This window comes from Trichechus manatus, unplaced genomic scaffold (assembly GCF_000243295.1).
Source record: "Trichechus manatus latirostris isolate Lorelei unplaced genomic scaffold, TriManLat1.0 scaffold00007, whole genome shotgun sequence".
NCBI lineage: Eukaryota > Metazoa > Chordata > Mammalia > Sirenia > Trichechidae > Trichechus > Trichechus manatus.
This window is the reverse complement of record NW_004443943.1, coordinates 2,246,370-2,267,797: the sequence shown is the minus strand read 5'-3', so window position 1 is coordinate 2,267,797 and position 21,428 is coordinate 2,246,370. Positions and strand designations below refer to the sequence as shown.

Here is a 21,428-nt window from a genome sequence, read left to right as displayed (position 1 = left end):
AATAGGATCCCTGTCAGCATTTCTGTGCAAAATGTGGTATTTTCAGGAACAGATCCTTGACAATAAGTGAGAGTTGCTGGCATTTACCCGGCACTCTTCGATGGCAACAAACAACTTCTAGGTGCAACAATTAATAAAATGAAGACAGATAAATAAATACATAATTGTATCAGGTCTATGAGGTTAAGTAAAGCAGAGTAAAGTGATTAAGGTGATGGGAGGTGGTTACTTCAGATGGACAATGGAGAGGAAGGCCTGAGAAGGTAACACGTGAGCCGAGGCCTGAATGAAAGAAATGAACCATGAGAAAGAAAAGCACATGGGAGAGCATTTCAGGCAAAGGAAAATAAACGCGAAGACTGAAGTGAGCACATGCTAGGTGTGTTTACTAACAACAAGGCCAGTATGGCTGGAGCACAGTGCAGGAGTGATAAGAGATGTCCAAAAGGTAAGTAGGGGGCAGACGCTGTACACTGCAGTGGCTTACAGAGCATGAAAGGACAACTTGTTTTATTCTGAGTGAGATGGGAAGCAAATGGAGGATTTTGAGTAGAGAAACATGCTATGATCTGACTTGTATTTTTAAATGATCCCTCTGGCTGTTGTGTGAAGAAAAGACGCAGGGGCTAAGGGTGAAAATGGAGAAGCGAACTAGAAAGCTACCGCAATTATCTAGGCAAGAGCTGATGTCAGCCTGGAATACGGTGGTAGCAGTAAACTCACTGCCCTCGAGTCTATTCCAACTCATAGCAATCCTATAAGACAGAGTAGAACTGCCTCATAGGGTTTCCAAGGCTGTAATCTTTACGGAAGCAGACTGCCACATCCTTCTCCTGTGGATCTGAACTGCTGACCTTTCGGTTAGCAGCTGAGTGCTTAGCCCCTGTGCCACCAGTGCTCCTGTGGTAGCAGTAGAGGGGGTGAAAAGTGATAAGATTCTGCCTGTATTTTTAAAGGTGAACCAATGTGGACATGGGATGTGAAAGATAGGAATAAGTTAAGGATAATACCAAGGCTTTTGGCCTGAACAACTGGAAAAATTGAATTGTTAACTGAGATGAGGCAGACTGAGAAAAGAATAGATATGGGAAGTAATAATTTAGTTTTGGAAATGTTAAATACAAGATTGTTTTAGATATCTGAGATGCATTGTGGGGAAGGCAAACAGATATAATATGGGCATGGAGTCAGGAGAGGAATAGGTACGGGAGATATAAATGTGGATGTCATCAGTATATAGATGAAATTTAAAGCCACAGCAATAAAGAAGACTCCCTAGAAAGTTAAGCACAAGGACTAAATTCTGGGACACAACATTTCCGATTATTAAGTTTAAGAGGAATGAACAAAGGAGACAAGCAAGGAACAATCACTGAGGTAGAAGAAAAAACGAGAAAGTAGTATCCTAGAAGGCAAGCAAAAAAAGTGTTCCCAGTAGTGTGATCAATTGTGTTAAGTAGTGCTGAAAGGTTCAGGAAAGGAGCACTGATAACCAGCCATCAGATTTGGCAACTTGTAGATCCCTGTTGACTCTGCTAACAGCAGTTCTGTGCAGGGGTGGGGGGTGGGGGTAACCTGATCAAAGTCAGACTGAAGCGGTTCAAGAGAGAATGGGAGGAGAGGAAGTAGAGACAGCTACCTGTAAACAGTTGTGAAATCAGGCAGGAGAAATGGGAGGTATTTCAGCATGTTTATATGTTTGTGGGAATGATGTAGAAGAAAAACTGATAATGTAGGAGAGAGGGGGAATAAGTGAAGGAGGCTACCTTAGTTGAGTAATTGAGAAGATGGTATCTAGTGCACAAATAGCCTTAGATGGGGCAAAGGCAGTTCACAAGGAAGGAAAGCAGCAAATACAGAAACAGATGCAGGCAAGCTGATGCATCTGGTGGACAGAGGATATGAAAGTTCTCTTCCGATTATTTCAGTTGTATCAATGATATATGAAGCAAAGTCAGCAGCTATGAATGAGGAGTGGAGACGGGATACTGGAGGTTTGAGAGAAGGTTATGTGTGAAATACTCACCCTGAAGAGAGGTAAAGTGGAAAGCAATGGAAACCCAGAACCTACTGAAAGTTAGGAGTGATCACGCATCTACGGCGAGACCCATCAGTATTACTGTGTTTTTCTCCAGCTTCTCATCTACTCGAGTGCATGTGCAGAAGAGCTAAAAGTGAGATTTAACCAAAGTTGGGATTCTCCCAAGGTAAGTGTGACAAAGGGAGAGAGATGCTACAAAAGAATAAAATGATAAATCATGAAGTCTAAGCTAAGGACTGAAGCCAGAGTACTAAAGAGAGGAAGCTGAAAACGTGGGAGGTGGTGGACAGAGTGGGATACCTGCTATACAGATGTTAAAGCGTGTGCAATTACTAATGACAAGATCTAGGATACAATCACGGGATAGATGGCTGACACAGACTAGAAGATCAGATGACTGGGGGCAAGGAGGTCATGAAACTGAGAGGCCAAGGTACTAGATGCATTGTCTTCATGCATGTTAAGTCCATCAAGAATAATGTCTGAAATGGCGGGAGGCAAGGAGAGAAATAGAGACACTTTTTAATTTTATTTTTAGGATTGACATTGTAATGTATTCTCTGGCCACCAAAAGAATTTCAGCAGTCTTCACTTTAGGAATAGTCATTCCAATATACAGTGGAATATAAAATGCTGCTATTAGCGTGCACAAGAAGCAACCATGTCATAGGCTGTGATATGCACTAGGCACCCTGGAGAGGTGACATGTTTAGAAAGTAACTTGGGTGGCAGAGTAGGTTAAAATTATTTGATGACAAAACCATATGTTTAAATTTTTTCTCAGGGCCTAGGAAATGACTGTTACTGACATCTTTTCCTTAACTGCTTTAAAGTAAATATGTTAGACATTTACCTCTACTTTCAATGAATATCTGAAAATAACAATATGAAAGAAGTTATTGATAACCTCCTCGAAGAATGGTTAAATAAACTATGACCTATCCCACTGATAGGAGTGGTGCAAACAGTTATGTGCTCAGTTACTAACTGAAAGGCTGGGGAACCTGCCCATAGGCATCTTGAAAGAAAGGCCTGGCAAACTGCTTCTGAAAGGGCACAGGCTTGAAAACTCTATGGGGAAGTTCTACTCTGTTATATATGGGGTCACCATGAGTCAGAATCAATCTGATGGCAACTGGTTTAGTTTTGCTTTTTATATCCAATTGATAGGTAATGTGGCCATTAAATGATTATGTGAAGGCTACATGATAACTTCAGAAAAGAAAGCTGAAAGCACAGTATAATTGCTTTTGTTAGCTATACTTGAGTTGGCATCTGACTCATGGCAACCCCATGCATGATGGGATTGGACCGTTGTGATTCAAAGGGTTTTCACTGGTTGATTTTTCAGAACTAGATCACCAGGCCTTTCTTCCTAGTCTGTGTTAGTTATTGGAAACTTCACCAAAACCTGTTCAGCATTACAGCAATACACAAGACCCCACTGACAGACAGGTGGTGGCTGCCCAAAAGTTGCACTGGTCAGGAGTCAAACTCAGGTCTCCCACATGGAAAGGGAGAATTCTGCCACTGAACCACCACGGCCCCATAGTTATAATTGTTTATTGTGGAGAAAAGATAGTATAATTCCGAGTATCTAAATATCCCCCAAACCTAGGTGTTTAAAAATCTGGGAAGAAAATATCAGTTCAAAATGATAAAAAGTATTTGGGTTAAAGTGGCTGAACTAGGAGTAACTTTTTCTCTTCTAAGTTTTATTTCTCGAGTTTATTTTACTTTTATAATGTAATAATAAATGTGGTGACGTAGTAGGATAAAAACTACTCTAAAAATCAGAGAAACATAAAGCATTATAATACTACATAGGAAGAGTTGAAGGCACTTTGACATGCAGTACCCTTTTTAATACTCACAACACCAATTTCAGATAGGTAGGGCAGATACTCTGGTCCACTTTTTCCTATGAGGAAGCTGAAGTTGAGAGAACTTTACAGGCTGTAACTGACTTGCCTATCGCTAGGAAGCGGCATATTGGAAAGAGAATCCCACTATACCATAGTATCTTTATATTTCATTAAGAAATTATTTAAAATTAAGATATTTTTCTGTTAAAATACACATGACTCAAATTTTACTATAATCCAAGAATTCTGAATGTAGGGATCATGACTTATTAACCTTTTAATCCAATGTACCACATGACATAATGGCTGAATAATCATGTTTGGATGATCAAACGAATAAATGAATAAATTATACTCAGTAGCTAATTCCTTAGTTATGTTTGAAAACTGCATTATCTTTCGCACCAAACTTTTAACATCATTCTTCCTCAAAACAAAAATAATCCATTTATTCCAGACAAGTGCTAGGATACTTGTTTTGTAACTTAGATCTAATTTAAAATGTAGTATGGCGGTTTATTTTGAAAAAAAATTAATAAATCTTTTTATCAAGTAAAAAATCACTTACAGATTTATCAGTTTTCATGAGATGATCGTTTAAAATTATGTCTATACAGTGAAGGATAATGTGCTAAATATTTCTCAGGGGACATAAAACAGTTAATTCAGCTATTAGAGGCACTGGGAAAATCTAGCTAAAGGAATTTCTGTAAGCTAAATTCCACAAATGAAATGGATAAATGAATCACATTAGGGAGCATACTAAAAATTACCAAAAATGTTCACCGTCTTCTTTCAGATCAAACAATACTTTGTGGTGATATTTCAAGTTACTTCATTTTTAAACCATGACTAATTATAATGCCAATGCTTCCAAAATCAACAATGACCTCACTTTTAAAGCATTCTTGTCAGGATAATATTTTCTTTCTAAAACATTACACTCATTCCTTTCAGCCAACCCTAATACTGAGTTCTCAAAAGTTTAATCAGCCACATTTTTTTTCTATCAAATAGGCCAATTGTTATAACATTTTTGGGGATACAAATATTATGAAAAACATTATGAAAAAATAAATGATTTTAAATGGTAGCCTGAAAAAAATTCACTTTTTTTTTTTTCATGAAAAACAGCTATATTTGTTCACATGCTATATTACTAGGGAAGATGCATACTGTCCAACTTTGATCTTTTATGCTCATTTTGGTTAAAGATTAAAAGCTATATTAGAAATCTTCTAAATGAACTAGACCACTGTTAAAGAAAGAAAGTTGATTCCCTTATTCTAATTCTTTATGCTTATTCTCAAATTCCTATCACAGTACTGAAGTAGTCAGTTAAGGAAGTTGTCAGATAAGAACAGTCCTGGGCTGTAAGTTTAACCCTGTATATTTTGCATTCACACCAGAAAGTCAACAGCTGGTATTAGGAAAACATGATTTGGTGAAATGCTGGAAAAGGTTTTACTATTATCTTTTGACCAAACCTTAATAGTGTAAAATAAGCAAATGGCATGCAGGTTTTATAGCAAATGTTCATAAAGAAAATTAGTGTTTGGATTCAGGGATAAACCAAGAAGAATGACAAATTTAAACAGGAGAATAACTATTTCAAGAAAAATATACTAATCCCTATTAAAAAGAACTTAATACTGTATACAATAACAATGTTATTCCCAAAAATTCCTCTAGGCTTCAAAGAGGAATACAGGTTAAATGTTAGTTCTAACGCGATTTAGATTATTTTCATGCTCTTATGGAATTATAAACAATGGTTTGAAATTAAAAAAAAAAAAATCTGTCTACATTTTATAATCCTGTATCAAGTTTCTAAACTGCAATGTTTCAGAATGAGTTAAAAAAAAAAAGTTCAGAAAAAGTACTGATCTGAGAACAGTAAAAATAGTAACGATAGTAAGAGCTAAATGTTTTAAAAGCCTACTGCAGGTTCATGGTGGCACAGTGTTTAAGAGCTCAGCTGCTAACCAAAGCAGTTTGAATCCACCAGCCGCTCCTTGGAAACCCCGTGGGGAGGTTCTGCTCTGTCCTATAAAGTCACTATGAGTCGGAATCAACTCGACGGCAACCAGTTTTTATGGGTAGGTTTATGAATCATCTTACTGAATCTCATAATGACCCTATGCGGCTAGGTATTATTGTATTATTATCATTCTCATTTTGTGGAGAGAACTACAAAACCCAGAGAGAGTAAATCAATCTGCCCCAGGTCACACAAGTAATAAATGAGGACAGTAGTATCTCTTAGCTAATTACCCAATACCTTGAACAAGTTACATTATTTCCTGGGTCTCAATTTTCTTATACAAGAGGTGAAGATGCTTAGACACATCTTTTTTTTTCTTTGCTTTTTTGTTTTTCCCAAAGGCTCTTTAGAGACATTTCTAGGGTTTTATAAAAAAAAAAAAATTAAGTATATACTGCCAAACAATGAAGTCTTAAACTGCTCGAGAAGTCTACTCATTACTTTTACATGCTTTAAAGGTTTCTGTAAGATTTATTTTTTTAATATAGAATTTTGAAGCTTAAAAAAGTTTTAAAACTACTGTAACTAGGCGATTATCTCTAATATCTCTTTCAGTTCTAAAATCTTTGTTTCTACCTGGAAATATTTTTGTTTATCTGATCATTTAAAAATAAATAGTTTCACTATCTTATAATTGAACTAAAGTACCTTCTAGCAAATCTTAGCATAACCTTAACCTAGAAAAGTTTCTAGGATGGTCTTAGTTCTAAAGGAAGAAAATTAAAGGGACCCTTTCCTTCTTTTTAATGATACTTATATTAGGAAAGACTTGAATTCTATGACTGTTTTTCAGACTGTGGGATTGGAGTTATTAGATCATGAAACCAATATAATGGTTTTCAAAAGATTGAAAACAACTAGAATAAAAAAAATCTGGTAACTATATCGCAAATATAGTATTCAACCATGAAATCGATCTACTTAGGTAGCTATGTACTCAGTCATGATGTAAAATATATTTCTTAGTGTGGGCCTCAATCAAAATAGATTGAAAGTCATTGTACTAGAGTTCCAAGGCATATTTTATATCTAAATAGATCTAACACAAAGAGAGTTATTTGATTACCTTTTGATGACTGCCATTTCTAGGCTCTATACCTAGAATATTTTGCTTTTTGTATTTATTCTGAAAGTATTGATATGCTGAAGAGCCAACTCTACTAACCATGCAAAAAAAATTCTAGGAACACAGCCTGATCACTGGTTTTGCAAAGAAATATAAACATAAAACTTGTCAGGCAGCAAACATAATATTTAAAGAAGGTATCCAAGAGAAACTGGGGCTCCTTGGAGAAACGGTAATTCCAAGCCTGGGAATAACATACAAGGTGAGACTAGGACATCTTGTTGCATCAGAAAGCAAAGGAGCTATCAAAGATTAGGGTTGTGTCAGAAGGATACAGGCGACAACCTGAAGATTCCCACTGATCAAAGATGGGACAATTTAGGCACCAATTATAATAGACTGAAACATAAATACAGTCATGAGTCACTTAATGTCCAGGATACATTCCATGAAACAGGATGTTATGTGATTTGGACATTGTGTGAACACCACAGTATTTGCTGGGGCAAATAACCTCCCTCTACAATTTACTGTATATTATATGCCTGGCAGCACAATCCTCTGTATACAAGAGACACGAGATAACTTGTTGAGTGCAAGAAGCTGTTGTGTTTGATACGTTCGGTTATGTCCATTATGTCCCCTTTTCCAATCGGGATTTCTGAACTCTGTTATGACCTTACGGGACCATGGATGTATATGTGGTAGGGCGTTGCCTGAATAGACGTTATGTGGCACATGATTGTATATAAAAACACAAGAGTTCAAATAAAACAAAACATTGATTGCTTCCATGCTTACAAGGACACCAACTTATTTTTCTAAAAATTGATATATAAAAGGAAAGAATAAAGTATGTTCTCCTTACTTTCCTCTACCAATTATATTGCAGCTCTATCCAGAGAGTTCATGAAGGAAAATTCTTCTTTACAGAATTCCAGGTTTTAAAAAAAATGCAGGACAAATGTAGAAAATCACCAAATTATAACCCTAATGAAATAACGAATGATTAGCAATGGCTACTAAAACCATTAGATAAAAGGTAGACAGGGAACTTTTTAATGATGAATCAGGCTGGTAACGGCTGAACCCACTGATGAATTTTAACATCACTAAAAGTGGGATACAATAGGAAGTATATATAACAATACAAAGTACTATTACCCCAAAAGAGAACCTGAATCTAATCAGTCCTCTAGATCTAACTACCAGTTACAGGAAACATAGGTGATGGAAAAAGATGTTAAAAAATACCACAAAGATATAATCTGCTAAATTCAATCTATGGGAAATTCTACAAGACCTGGTTTATTCAATAAATAATGGCAAAAACAAGGACAGGAATCGTTATAGATTCAAAGAGACAAAAGATTCACCTAAATGCAACATACAGATCTTGTCTGAATTCTGATTTGAACAGACAAATTGCAAAAGGATGTTTTTCAGAATTGGGGCAATTTGAATACAAACTGGATGTTAGATAATATTAAGGACTTATGTTTTTGATAGCTGTGATAATGGTAATAGGGTTTTATTTTTAAAAAAATGTTTCTTAAAACCTTATAAGAATAAAGTATGATACACAAGTAGAAATTCAATTAGTAAAATGATATGTAGTAAATACTTTGATGTACAGATAGTCCCTTTTCAAGGAAAATATTTTTTTCTGGTAGAAACTGGAATTCCAAATCACTAAAAACATACTGTTATCCAACTTCCCATCTTTAAAGGAAGGTATTAAAGATAACTCAGCTGGGTGAATGTCAGACTACAGAGTTTTGTTTCTGGATTTTTTTTTTTTTTTAACATTTTAAAATGTAAACATATACTCCAAATGCAATACTTTAAAACGTCACAAGTATATAATCATATTATGTTACCATAAATATTTTATTAGAAACTTACAAAATAGCTGAACTGAAGAACAAGTTTGTTTCATGATCATCTTCTTGAAGCACTGAATTTATTTTCTTTCCCGTAGCTTTACTTATAGATGTCTTAAGTTTCTTAGCTAGCTTTTTCGGTGTGTTGGTTATAGAAGATTCTTCTGTACAGCAACTATATACTTCTACCTTTATTTGAAAGTCTGGCCCAGCTTCATTACTAAAAACGAGAGATTCATAATGTTAGAAATTTAACTCAGTAGAAAATAAAATTATAACATCCTTTGATGTTTTCATAACATTTAAAATCAGTGTTTGAAATAAGTTTATGTTAATATATGCTAATGAGATAAAAATCTCCCTGTTTATTTAATATCTAAATGGCCTGAGTCACTGCAATTTCAGAGCTAACCAACACATACAGGCATATTAATTAAACAGAATAAAATGGCCTGGTCATCCTGTTACCAATGCCATTTCTCCTTGCAATTCCTTTAATATCACCACTTTTAAGGTATTTACATTATACGTGTAATTTTCTGAAATGACTATTGTTTCAAAACAAAATCTGCCGAAACCTTTAGTTCTCATTTCTTCTTCATAAGGACTCATTTATAGTCCACTCATAGCTGCCCCTCAACACCCACTATGCTTTTGTACCAAACAGCTATAAAGAACATTTCACTACTTGGTTATATAGGGAAAAAACAATATAAAGGGACATATATTTCAAGGCATGAACTCCTCGAGGGCAGGGGCTGTCTTGGTAATCCTGTATTCTTAACCGAGCACTGTGCCTGCAAGATAAAAGATACTCAATACATACTTATTAAATCAATATGCAGAAATTCTGCCATTTTAGTAAACGCTAAGATTGGCTTTGCCCTTTTCCAGACACAGTGAACTACCTTTACCATAAAAGACTGTGGTGGTGTTACTAACAATAAAATATACAAAAGCTACAAAAGAGATCCATCAGCAGCAGATGTTTCCTACAGACAGAAGATCCATCAGCCTCAGAGATTTTAAAAATGCAGCACAGACTTTTTAAGATTTAAATGGCCAATCTATACTTTGAATAAATCCAAGAAATAACTTCCAGATATTTTTATAGTTTACTATTTGGCAACTTTTAAACATACAGTATTCCTGGTAATGACTACCAAATGTCAATATTTAGAGGAAAACCAAAGATTCATAAATATTGAATACTCATTAAAAGAAACAATCATCATAACAAAAAGCACATTTTTAAACATTTAAAACATTTGTCAGCAGTTATTTTTAACACAATTTAAAAATATTTACAGAATATTTTAAAAATTATAAATCATGTGTAACCTGCACTGGTCTTTCCCTGAAAAAAAACTCTGATTTTTGTCTTTGTGGTAAAGACAAACAATAACAAAGTGAGATGAAGAAAAAAGCTCATTAACAGGATGATTTTGGTGGAAAACAATCTACTAGCAATAGTTAATAATGGAAATAAATGTATAATTAAGATACATTTAAGACAATTAAGGAAAATTCATTTTTTAGCCTCAATTATCTAAGCATTTGGGGACATTGTGGGGATTCTAAACAAATTCCTTTGATACAATACAGCTTATGAGTAAGAAGGTCTACATTACTGTTAATAAGCCAGAACAATGCATTTTATTTTTCTGTGCCATACAATTACTATGGGACACTGGACAGAAGCCATAAAATATGGTTTGCAATAGTTTTTTTTAATGTTATGTGAGGAGCAAAACTACTACTTTCAAATTACAACTGTATAGCTTCATAGCTAAATATGGCAAAAAAAATGTAGATTGATTTTATTTTAACAGTTCAGTAGCTATTAACATGTAGACATGATGATGGTGACTTTGAAACTCTGAAAGATACACAAATCACAAACTGATTTTAGGCCAACACAACCTTTGAAAGGGCCAGGAAGAACTTATTTCAGTTAAAAGTGATTTCTATGGCTATCTGAGGAGTTCTTTCTGGTTCTGTATTATGACCACAATAAAATGAGCCTGTAAAAGAGCAGAGGCAATAAAAACAGCCCTGAGGATCACCGAATTTTATTGTTTTGGAGTACATGAAAGAAGGGCACCATAAGAAACAAGAACACGTTGAAATTTTACTAAAGTGCTTTTCTTATGGTACATATTTCATTCCTACCTTATAAATGAAGTTGTTATACCGTTTTAGTATTCCTCTAACTAAATCTCCTATATGAGACAAAAGAACCTGTTTTATGCTCCAATTTACTCTATATTAAATAATGTTACAGTGAGGTTCCATTGCATGCACAGCTTCGGTAAGCATGAACTATAAATCTTTATAAAATTTCCAAAATTTATCATATCCAATGAGCCAAATATTTACTACTTGTTTAATGACAAGATTACCATTTTATTTTACATAGAAAAATTTCAAATGTAGAAATGGGCTTCTTTGAAATAAAGTAATTTTCAAAAACTGTTTTAAACTTTTTTAAGATCTTAATGCTTCCAAAATAATCCAAAACTCAGTAATTATGCCTTCCATGAAAAAAAGAAAAGGTAGAATTTTAGATTATTTTTATTCTCTGAAGATTAAAAACATACTTACAATATGGTTACATTTTCAAAACATATATCTGTGATTGTTTTATCCACAACCATCAAGTCAGTGTCAAAAACTTCAGCTCCCATTTTGAATAAACAAAAAATGGCATAGCGCTGTGATCCTAGAGAAGAAAATCATTTTAAGCAAAGATCCATGTGATAAATCATGCCTACCTACGTTATGTTAAAATCTAACAGAACATGAAAATATTGCCTTAAATATTTGTTAACAGATTCTTGCTTTCACATATTGTTGTTGTTAGGTGCCCTCCTGTCGGTTTTGACTAATAGAGACCCCATATCCTACAGAAGGAAACACAGCCCAGTCCTGGGCCATCTTCTCAATCCTTGCTACACTTAAGCCTACTGTTGCAGCCACTGTGTCAATCCATCTCGTTGAAGGTCTCCCTCTCTTTTGCTGATCCTCTACTTTACCAAGCATGATGTCCTTCTCCAGGGACAGGTCCCTCCTGATAACGTGTCCAAAGTACATGAGATGAAGTCTCACCATCCTCACTATTAAGGACATTCTGGCTGTACTTCTTCTAAGACAGATGTGTTCGTTCTTCTGGCAGTCCATGGTATGTTCAACATTCTTTGCCAATACCATAATTCAGAGGCATCAATTTTTCTTTGGTCTTCCTTATTCACTGTCCAGTTTTCAAATGCAGATGAGGCGATCGAAAATACCATGGCTTGGGTAAGGTACACCTTAATCCTCAAAATGACATCTTGCTTGCTAACACTTTAAAGAAGTATTTTGAAGCAGATTTTCCCAGTGCAATACACCGGTTGATTTCTTGACTGCTGCTTCCATGAGCATTGATTGTGGATCCAAGTAAAATGAAATCCTTGACAACTTCAATTGTTTCCTGGTTTATCATGATGTTATTGATCCAGTTGTGAGGATTTTTGTTTTCTTTATGTTGAGGTGCAAACCATACTGAAGGCTGTAGTCTTTGATCTTCATTAGTAAGTGCTTCAAGTCCTCTTCGATTTCTGCAAGCAAGATTGTGTCATCTGCATATTGCAGGTTATTAATGCGTCTTCCTTCAATCCTGATGCTGTGTTCTTCTTCATATAGTCCAGGTTCTCGGATTATTTGCTCAGCATACAGATGAATAAGTATAGTGAAAGGATACAATCCTGATGCACACCTTTCCTGATTTTAAACCACGCAGTATCCTGTTTAACAACTGCCTGTTCTGTTGGAACAACTGCCTCTTGGTCTATGCACAGGTTCCACATAAGGACAATTAAGTGTTCTGGAACTCCCATTCTTTGCAATGTTATCCATAATTTGTTATCCACACAGTTGAATTCCTTTGCATAGTCAATAAAACACAGGTAAACATCTTTTGGGGCCATGGTGGCACAGCAGTTAAGCGTTTGGCTGCTAACCAAAAGGTCGGTAGTTCGAATCCACCAGCAGTTCCTTGGAAAACCTATGGTGCAGTTCTACTCTGTCCTATAGGGTCGCTATGAGTTGGAATTGACTCAACAGCAATCGGTTTTGGTTTCAACATTTTTCAGGTATTCTCTGCATTCAGCCAAGATCCATCTGACATCAGCAATGATAACCCTCATTCCACATCCTCTTCTAAATCCAGCTTGAATTTCTGGCAGTTACTTGTTGATGTACTGGTGCAACAGCTTTTGAATTGATCTTTAGCACAATTTTACTTTTGTCTGATATTAATGCTATTGTTTTATAATTTCCGCATTCTTGGATAATCTTTCTTTGGGTTTGGCACAAATATGGGATCTCTTCCAGTTGGTTGGCCAGGTAGCTGTCTTCCAGATTTCTTGGCATAGATGAGGGCATGCTTTCAGCATTGCATTCTGTTTGTTGAAACATCTCAACTGGTATTCTGTCAATTCCTGAAGTCTTGTTTTTCACCAATGCCTTCAATGCAGCTTGGACTTCTTCCTTCAATGTTATAGGCTGTTGATCATATGCTACCTCTTGAAATGGTTGGATACTGACCAATTCTTTTTGGTACAGTGACTCCGTGTATTCCTTCCATCTTCTTTCTGTGCTTCCTGTGTCATTCAATATTTTGCCCATAAAATCCTTCAATATTGTAACTCGAGGCTTGATTTTTTTCTTCAGATCCTTCAGCTTGAAAAATGCAGAGAGAGTTCTTCTCTTTTGGTTTTCTAACTCCAGGTCTTTACACATTTCATTATAATACTTTACTTTGTCTTTTTGAGCTGCTCTTTAAAATCTTCTGTTCAGCTCTTTTACTTCACTATTTCCTCTGTTCAGTTTAGCTACTCTACGTTCAAGAGCAAGTTTCAAAATCTCTTCTGACATACATTTTGGTCTTTTCTTTCTTTCCCATCTTTTTAATGACCTTTTGCTTTCTTCATGTATGATGTCCTTGATGTCATCCCACAACTCATCTAGTCTTCGGTCATTAGTCTTCAATGTGTCAAATCTGTTCTTGAGATGGTCTCTAAATTTCCGTGGGATATACTTAAGATGGTACACTGGCTCTTGTGGGCATGTTTTAATTTTCTTTAGCTTCAACTTGAACTTGTGTATGAGCAATTGATGATCTGTTAAAACAGTTGGCCTCTGGTCATTCTGACTGATGATATTGAGCTTTTCTATCATCTCTTTCCACAGATGTAGTTGATCTGATTCCTGTGTATTCCATCTGGTGAGGTCCACATGTATAGTCACCATTTATGTTGTTGAAAAAAGGTATTTGCAATGAATAAGTTGTTGGTCTTGCAAAATTCTATAATATGATCTCCAGCATAGTTTCTATCACCAAGGCAATCACTAGTAATTATCAATGCATCTTGATGGCATGTTTCATCAATTTCAGACTGCAGAAGGTAGTAAAAATTTTCAATTTCTTCATCTTTAGAATTAGTGGTTGGTACATAAATTTGAATAATAGTAGTATTAACTGGTCTTCCTTGTAGGCATATGGATATTATCCTAATACTGATAGCTTTGTACTTCAGGATAGATATTGAAATGTTGTTTTTGATGATGAATGCGATGCCATTCCTCTTCAATTTGTCATTCTCAGCAAAGTAGACCATATAATTATCCAATTCAAAGTGGCCAATACCAGTCCATTTCAGCTCATGAATGCCTAGGATATCGATATTTATGTGTTCCATTTAATTTTTGATGACTTCCAATTTTCCTAGATTCATACTTGGTACATTGCACATTCCAATTCTTGATGGATATCTGCAGCTCTGTTTCTTCTCATTTTGAGTCATGCCACCTCAGCAGATGAAGGTCCTGAAAGCTTTATTCCACCCATGTAATTAAGGAGGCAGCTCTTCCCCAGTCGTATTTTGAGTGCCTTCGAACCTGAGGGGCTCATCTTCTGGCACTGTATTGGACAATGGTCCACTGCTATTCATAAGATTTTCATTGGCCAATCCTTTTTGGAAGTAGATCGCCAGGTCTTTCTTCCTAGTCTGTCTTAGTCTGGAAGCTCTGCTAAAATCTGTCTGCCATGGGTGACCCTGCTGGTATTTGAAATACTGATGGTACAGCTTCTAACATCACAGCAACATGCAAGCCACCACAGTACAACAAACTTACAGAGAAACTACGGACACTCAACTAGAACACAGCAATTAAACTAGGGAGTACCAAAAAATAAATATATAGGCCTCTCAGCAACCTAAAGAAACCACCCAACTCATATATATATTATTCCTAGAAAATTTTTTAAGCTTTAATTAATGGCAAACACATTATTACAGGTATACTATTACCTTTGTCATTTGGGTTTCTAAGTCTACTTAAGAAAAGACGTTTCTTATTAGAAGAGGTTCAGAGTAGGCACATTAACAACAACAAAACAATTTCCACGAAACTAAAAGCAAGAGAGGAAACCACAAAAAGCAATAAAAAATAGTCATGGGAACATTGAAAACATAGCTGCTGGGCCCTTTAATATGGTGATGTTTTAAAAAAACTATCAGGTAATTAAAGGGCTAAGTCCTCATTATTGAAAAAATGCTGCTCCAGAAAAACTGATTCTCTATAATAATCAGAAAGATTTACTTTATTCCCACTTGTATTTCTTTTTAAAGTAAATTATACTTCTTAATTGAATAATACACTAAATTGATTTTGTTTTCTTCATATAAAACTAATTATGCCCAATATGATTCAGTTTTTAAAGTAAGAGGAGCAAAGCTATCACAACAGACAAGAAAGAAAAAGGATTATCATATGTTTTCTGCTTTGCCTCTAACAGCTAGAAATAATTTGAGGTTAATTTCCATGACCTAAGCAATACATGGATTTGTAAAGACTATATAAAGCCAGAAAATGCTGAAGAAAAAAAATCTTTCCCTCTTACATCCTGTTAAATAATCTGAAATAACAAAATAAGGCACAAAAAGATCTCCCAGATTCTGGTCAAATAAAAGAAATGCTGCCTCTACTTTTACTTCTTAAACTTTCTTTTGCTTTACCCTCCCCCACCACCTGTTACTTACAGTCCTTGTACAGTTTCCCATCAACAACTAAAAGGACACTAGATATGCATTATCTTAATTCGTATCAAGTGACTATAACACATTTATACTAAAAATCAGAAAAACCAGTTTCACAAGATTCTGCTTATTCTATCAAACGGCACCAATTTATTTCAGTGTGGAAGCAGCCTTTTTTTCCTCTGATAATCACAAATTTACTATATACTAAAGAAAACATTTCAATTGTAAATTAAAATCATACATACGTTCTTTATTGCTGAAGTGATCAGAGTCCTTCCACATTAGTGGTATTCGAATATCTACAGAAGAGTGGAAAAGAAATGTCAAATATAATTTTTTCTAAGTTTTATTTCTTAACATGACATGAACCTATGGATTCCACAATGCATTTGCTAATGTATTCTGATAATTCCATAATGGATTAGGAACATAAAATCAGTTACATTTATTTAAAAAACTACTAAAAAGCAAAAGCACCAATGCACTGCAATAAATTACTTAACATGGCCCTGTTAGCCATAGTCTTTGTAACTTCCATGAGATGAACACGTGGAACTATGCAAATGAGGTACTTGTGGCCCACCAAGAGAACTGGATAACTTGCTAATAATGTAAATAAGGTGCATTGCACCCATGTGGGGGTGGGACCACGTAAATAAGGTGTATGATCCCGCTAGGCTTAAAATGAGATGTCCTAGAGGTGGAAAAGGGGGACCTGACTACCACCAAGGAGAGATGAGAGCAGAACCCATCCTTTGGAGCCGCGATTCTCCACTTAGATCCTCCCAGGCCCAGGGGACAGAAAGCTGTAACACTGAAGATGGCAAGACGGCGAGAAGCAGTGGCAGATAAATGGCGGCAGCAAAGGCATCATTATGAGTAGATCAGCAGGAGACAGCATGGTGAGCTTCCTGGCCCAAGAGTGAGAAAGCAGAGCACCTTTGGGCAGGAGGCTTGCTAACAGAGTAGGGTGCCTCCGGGCACTTGTCGAGGAAGCTAGGCTTGCCCACCCATGGAGTGAAAGTGCTGAGCGCCTTTGGGCTGAGGCTTACTGCAGTGGGGTGCCCCTGGGTACTTAATGGCGGAGCTAAAGAGATTTGTAACACTTGCCCAAGCAGGGCAGAGGCTGGGCCGAGGGGCCGAGGAGCTGAGGGCTGCCTGCGAGTACAACTGAGAAGAGGCTATCCTGATCGAAGAACTATATCCTGAGTCGTTTCTGAATTATAACCTAAAAAAAAAAACCAAACCCATTGCCATTGAGTCGATTCTGACTCATAGTGACCCTAAACGACAGGGTAGAACTGCCCCATAAGGTTTCTGAGGAGCAGCTGGTGGATTCGAACTGCTGACCTTTTGGTTACCAGCTGAGCTCTTAACCACTGTGCCACCAGGGCTCCAAATTGTAACCTGCTACTTCCCTAATAAACCCCATAACTGTGAGTATTGTCTGTGAGTTCTCAGTGGCCACTGCACTGAATTACCAAACCCAGCAGAGAAGTACAGCGAGCCACAGGAGGGATGGCTCATGTCAGAATTGCTAAAAAGGTTGGAGAGAGGAGGTATATCTGACCTCAGCCTCATAGGAATCAGCCTTGGGCTGTTCATGATGATAATGATTCCCTCTCCCCATCATGAAGTTAGAGGAGGTCATGTGTCTCTGCCACACCATTTTTTACAACCATTACTCAAATAATTGATTTATTAAGTGATCTATAATAAGCTTATACCATTAACATTTTCATTTTGTGATCTACATTTTAAAAATAGGTGAATTATGGGCAATCCAGTTTGTGGAATTTCTATTTTTTGGTAAGCAGTAAGAGCAACTGTAGTTAAATACATTTTAAAGACATAGAATAGTAGATGTAGAAGTGACTTTAGTGCTTTTATCCAATATGCAAACTTCAAAGAAAATAAGGGACTTGTCTAAGATCACTGGTTTTTGGTAGAGACCCATCTCTTGACAACCAGATTCAAGGTTTTTCCAGTACGATTTATCTACAAAAGAATTTGAAGATCTTTATATATTCATGTGCACACTGCAGTATTTTCCTTAAGAAATAAAACTAGAGAGAAGAATATACTACTATTTTCAGGCCAAGAAACGGACATATGCTCTAAAAGTGATTGAAACGTATTTTCTCTTATTCAGTCTTTAAATGCTAAAGTAATTGTGCTAATGGTCCTCATTCCAGAAGTTAATCTAGAACTTTGAGATATTCTAAATTTTTACTTCCTAGTTTTCTCCATTTTCCCCTTTATTTATTGTTTTATTTTATTGTGGTAAAATGTATGCAACAAAAATTGCCATTTTAACCGCTTTAAAATGTACAATTAGTGACATTAATTACATTCACCATGTCGTGCAACCATCACCACCATCTACTTCCAAAAGTTTTTCATCACCCCAAACAGAAACTTAGTACCCCTTAAGCAATAACTCCTCCCAGCCCCTGGTAACCACTAATAAACTTCAGTCTCGCTACACTTGCCTGTTGTAGATATTTCATGTTTAAGTGGGATCATACGATATTTGTCCTTCTGTGTCTTAGTTCACTCCGCATGTTTTCATGGTTCATCTATGTCGTAGCATGTACCAAAACTTCATTTCTCTATAAGGCTGAATAATAGTCCAGTATACGCATATGTCACATTTTGTTTATCCATTCATCTGTTGATGGAAACTTGGGTTGTTTCCACTTTTTGGCTATCGTGAATAGTGCCTCGCCTTTACTTTTAATACCAGGTGATAATAGTAACAATTTTCCTATCACATCCTCTTGATATGTGCTATGAATTGAATTGTTTTCCCCAAAAATATGTGTTGTAAATCCTAACCTCTATGCTTATGGTTAAAATCCCATTTGGGAATGAGTTGTCTTTGTTGTTAGTGAGGCAGGATTAGTGTAGGGTGTACCTTGAGTCAATCTCTTTTAAGATATATAAGAGATTAAACAAGCAAGCTAGGAAGCAGAGATGAGGAAAGACAGATGCTGAGCCACAAGAAGATCACCCAGGAGTGGGAGCTTGAAGAGAAAAGGACCTCCCTCCAGAGCCAAGAAAGAAAGAAATCCTTGCCCTAGAATCGGCACTCTGAATTTGGACTTCTAGCCTCCTCAACCGGAGAAAATAAATTTCTGTTCATTAAAGCCATTTACTTGTGATATTTGTTATAGCAGAACTAGATAACTAAGACATTATGTATTTTCAAAGTTAGAAGATCAAGGTTCTACCAAATTGATAAAGATGTATGAATTACGGTATAACACAGCACAGTAAAGAGATTTCAATGGACAAGTGAAATTAGTTTTAATTGCCTGGAGAGTATATATGAGCAATGAAAACCCTATGGATCACAATGGTCCAATCTGCAACCAATCACGGGGATGGTGCAGAACAGGGCAGGAGTTTCATCCCACTGTGCACGCGGTTGCCACGAGTCAGGCACTGACTCCACAGCAGCTAACAGCAACAACATAAATACACCTCAAACTTTCTCTTCAGTTTATGTATGGAAAATTTCTTTTTCTAAAACAATTCCCTATTACCACTTAGGAAGTTTATATGCAAATTTTTCATGCCTATTAATTATTGCCACTTTCAATTAATTACAAATCTTTAAGAAATTAAGGTATTCAGCTAGATTTATGTGCTTCACTTTTTAGATCACATGATTTTGTCTACTTTTCTATTTTTTTTCAGACTTCTATTTTTAAGGCTCTTAATACCTATTTCCAATTTTCTTTTTAGAAAAGCTTTATATTAGTCCCCCTCCCCCATCATCACCTAATCCAGCAGATATGTATTTATCGATCCTGATAAATATACTTATTGGGCTTTCCCCATGTCCAAACTAAGCATTTTACATACATCTCATTCAGTAATAATTTAAAAAATATATTTACCAATTTAATATCCAGGTGACAGGATTTAATTGTTTAGATTTCCATTTTCTTGATTAACAAAAACGTTAATATATTTCTTGGCCACTTTAGTGAATCTATTCGTATCCATGAACCATTTTTCTACTGAATATTTTCATTGAATTTTAGGAGCTCTTTACTTAATAAAAATATTCTTGCTTTGTCATACTGTTTATAGTTCCTAGTGGTTGGTCCCTTTTGTATTTTAAACATATTTTTAAAAATTTTTAAATTTTTACATAATGAAATAAGCCAATCTTTTCATTATTTTATGTTTCAAAGGTCTCTTGGTGACACAGATAAGTTACTATTCATCTACATTTTCTCTAGACATTATTTATGGTCTATACTTTCAAAAGTTAACTAGTCTATGTGAAATTGTTGGGTATGTGAGGTGAGAATACAAATCTTCTTAGAAAAATAATTGTTCCAGCACTATTTATAAATCCAATAGCCTTCTCTTCCTGATTTATGATACTATCCTTTATCTATATAACATTCTTAGTGTCTGTTTTTTGGCTGTATGTTTTATGGATCAATTACTCTGTTTATCATAATCATCATACCTTGATAATATACTTTAATATTTGTTAGAAAATGTACATCCTTTCAAAAACATCTTATTCTCGCTTGCTAAGTTCTTTAAATGGGTTTTAGAGCTATTTTGTCAAAATCCCTCCCTCCCAAATGTTTCATTAAAAAAAAAAAATAAAAGGAACAAATCCATTGCCATCGAGCTGATTCTGACTTACGAACTACTCCATAGGGTTTTCTTGGCTGTAATCCTTATGGAAGAAGATTGCCAGGTCTTCTTTTTGTGGCACTGCTGGGTGAATCTGAACCATCGTCCTTTGGATTAGTAGACAAATGCAAACCGTTTACACCACTCAGGGACCTCATGTTTCACTAGAATTCTATTACGTAAACTAATTTGGGAAATATCTTTATAGTAATCTGTTTGACAGAGAGTAGCATGGTACATTTACCCTTACACTTTTGTTAAGGTTAGCCTCAGGTATTTAATGTTTATTTATTGGTGTTATTGCAAGTGGAATATTTTTTGCCATTGTTTTCTACTTAGTTATTGCTGGTTTTGAGAGAAGATACAGTTTTATGTATATTTATTTTAAATCTAGCCACTTTTACTAAATTCTTTATTGATTCAAATAGTGTTTCAGTAAATTCCCTTAGATTTTCTAGGTCTGCAACTTATTATCTTCAAACGGCATTCAATGTCTATTTCTCTTCAATAGTTTCATCTTTTATTCTTACTATTTTTGCAAGGATTTCTAAAACAGTGTTCAATTACACTGATGAAAACAGACATCATTATTTTGTTCTAGATTTTAATGGTTTTTTTTTTTTTTTATAATTATGATTGGCCAGTGTCCTGTTAAATGAGCCCATTTCTTTTTGCTTAACCACAGTTGCTGGCACATGTCTCAACTGCTCTTGTTCACAGCTGTTCTTACTGTTAGGGTGGCACTATTTACATTATCATGAAAGGAACAAGGACTCTCT

General features: G+C 35.6%; 1 protein-coding gene across 1 annotated transcript in view; it reads right to left on the bottom strand.

The window, feature by feature from the left end:
- RTKN2 (rhotekin 2) overlaps positions 1-21,428 on the bottom strand; it is an 81,353-nt gene that overhangs the window by 39,509 nt on the left and 20,416 nt on the right. Inside the window, exons 3-5 of the mRNA XM_023738662.1 lie at positions 16,230-16,283; positions 11,504-11,621; positions 8,922-9,119 (exon numbers count right to left, since the gene is read on the bottom strand). Of these exons, the coding sequence (XP_023594430.1) occupies positions 8,922-9,119; positions 11,504-11,621; positions 16,230-16,283 (370 nt within the window). The remainder of the gene's footprint in view (positions 1-8,921; positions 9,120-11,503; positions 11,622-16,229; positions 16,284-21,428) is intronic.